This window comes from Octodon degus, unplaced genomic scaffold (assembly GCF_000260255.1).
Source record: "Octodon degus isolate 3935 unplaced genomic scaffold, OctDeg1.0 scaffold00230, whole genome shotgun sequence".
Classification (NCBI taxonomy): Eukaryota; Metazoa; Chordata; class Mammalia; order Rodentia; family Octodontidae; genus Octodon; species Octodon degus.
The window spans coordinates 173,860-176,633 of NW_004524806.1; the positions used below are offsets into that span (position 1 = coordinate 173,860).

Genomic DNA, 2,774 nt, shown 5'->3' on the forward strand with positions numbered 1-2,774 from the left:
AGGGAAATGACCCGTGCTAGCCTTCTGTGGAAAGAACACTGATATGAATTAGATCTGGACTAGCTCACTAAACTCTCATGTTCTCAGAGATGGGTCTTTTAGGAGGAGACTAGGTCATGAGGGTGCTGTATTTATCAGTGGATTCATCTACTAATAAGTTCAGCTGCTGGGTGTGCTATGAGAATGTGGAGCCTCTTTATAAGTAGCTCACTGGGGCATGACTTTGAAAGTAAATCTTACTCTCATCTTCTTTCTTCCCTTTTGCAGCCTTCTGGCCTCTCTGAAGTGAGCATCTTTTCTGTCAGATGCTTCTTCCATCAAGTTCTTCTGCCTTGGAATCTGTTAACTATGGCTTGACTGTTTTAAAACATGTGAGCCAAAGTAAACCTCTTTTTTAAGTATAATATGGGTTTTAGTATTTTGTCTTAATAATGAAAAAAATGACTAAGACAATCACAGTGTTAAATATAGGCAAAAGGGAGGAAAGGATAGGGACACATATTAAACTGTGAGAGCTCCTCTGAATAACTCTACCATCTATAAAATAAGAATCCTTCAAGACACTGGTGAGAGAAAATGACTACATATTTCCCTGCACAAACTCAAATATATCAAATAATTCTGAGAAAATGTTTGTACCTAGTGAACCATGTAATTAAAATTACAAATTAGCTGTTGTAAAAAGGTGCATGAAGAATCACCTCGAGACTTACACTGTGGGGATGCTAGATTTTATTCTATGAGCAGGTTGACAAATGAGTGAGTATAACAAATTTCTAAAGGGGAGTGGGACTGAGAGTAGGTTTTAAGGTTAGTGATTTATTTTAGGGAAACTCACAAAAATCTAGGCAAAATATATGAGTTTAAGGCATAAGAGCAATCATGTTGGTACACAGAGCTGGTGTCACTGGACTTCAGGGTAACCTTGGCTCCTCATTAAATGTTTTATTGCCCTTGCTGCTAGTTTACCAGGAGCAAGCTATTGCCGCAATGGAGAGTCTATTATTTCCAGTGGACAAGGCAAGACTTTCTCAGGTCACTCTAACTCCAGTTCTGATATCTGGAAAGAAAGGATTTCTCAAGCAGGGTGCTGAGTCTATCTCTGATATATGAGTGAGGATAGAGGGGAAGGGAGCAAGCTCAGGATAGATCAGTCATAGGTTTTTGTCTCACTTCCCCTCTGGCTGAGTCAGTGTGGGTTACACAAAGCTACTCCCACTGCCATGGTTTACACCACAGTAGTAGACAGTCTCATCTTCTTCCTGGACGTTCTGGATGGTCAAGTACCGATCCAAGCCAGAGCCTGATCCTGAGAATCGATCAGGGATTCCATCGCCCTTGGATCCCACAATACCACTGGTACCCACTCGCAGCACAAATCGAGGGCTTTTCTCCTGGCTCTGCTGGTACCAGTTCACTTGATAATTACTGTAACCACTGCTGAGGATGCAGGTGAGTTTGGCTGTCTGTCCCAGGGAGGCAGATGCAGAGGGCAGCTGAGTCAGCGTAGGCTGGGCGAGGGACCCTGGAAACACAGATCTTCATTAAGTATCCAGTTCAGAGACAGGAGAATTGCTATAGGAGAGGACAGGGCTGCTGTTTGACTTTGGAAAGCAGTGGTCTCTAGGGAGGCAGTTACCTGTGAAGAGAGTGATGATGGTGAAGAGGAGCTCATCCCAGGCCATGTTGGAGATGTCCCAATGCTGAGTCCTCAGGCCCCAAGCTACTGAGATGGGGATTACGATACATTTGCCCTCCTGTTTTATTTCTGGTCAGGGCATAGATTCCTATGCAAATGTTCCCACTACCAAGGCTAGTACTTAACAAGGGTAGCAGATGAGATAGACACTTTACATGGGTTTGATTTCATACAGATTGCTCCTCCTGTTGGCCACACATTACCTATCAGGCTCTGTCTTCTTAAAAGCCTTACCGAATCCCAGAACTATAGCCTTCCAGTGGGACCCAAGAGTGTGTCCTCAAAGTTCATCATTCTCCATTTCTGAAGTTTAGGTTATCTCCACAATTACTTTGCTCCTCTGGTGGTTCCCAGTAGGATGCAGTTTCCATATCTGCTAATTCTGGAAATGTCCATGGCACTTTCCCCAATTTCATCTCTTTATTGCAGGGTTTAAAAACTTTTACTCAGTAAACACAGTGATGTTGCCAGCTCAGGCCAGAGCTAATACATGTCCCCAGGAAGAGAAGAGAGGCAGGAGTCTTGGCCCATGCTCAGTAGGTCTTTGGTTCTTTCCTGGAAACCTTTTGCTCACATTATAGGCTAATGCTTCCTGTTGTCCTTGCGGCCTCTGCTTATTCCCAGGGAGACACTCAGCAAGGTCCCCATTTGAAAGAGGCTTATGGAGCTGGGGGTATAGCTCAGTAGAATAAGTGCTTGCCTGGCAAGTGAAAGGTCCTGAGTTCAATCCTTGTTGACCACAGAAAGAGAGAGAGAGAGAGAGAGAGAGAGAGAGAGAGAGAGAGAGAGAGAGAGGTTTACTATGGCTCACATGATTATAAACTGCAAATCGACTTGTAGTAGTTGGACCTTATCAGCAAGAATATTAAAGAGCTAAAACCCTTAGAAATAACTCATATTTTCTTATTTCTTGTTCCATGTTTGAGTTTACTTTCATGAACTCCTTTGTAGCAAAATCATTGTGGTGAACCCAGTAACATAGCACAGGAAATATGTATCAATTAAGTGCTGAAATTTTCACTTAACTTTTTTTGACTCTGATTGTTTTCTTTCTTTAGGTGTCTATAATTTAGAA

General features: G+C 42.7%; 1 gene segment (V, D, J or C); it reads right to left on the bottom strand.

Moving 5' to 3' along the window:
- Window positions 1-1,199: 1,199 nt before the first annotated feature.
- On the bottom strand, window positions 1,200-1,723 carry LOC101567185. The segment is given in 2 exon segments: window positions 1,200-1,525; window positions 1,640-1,723. Coding segments are annotated over 2 exon segments (372 nt in total).
- Between the last annotated feature and the right edge of the window lie 1,051 nt (window positions 1,724-2,774).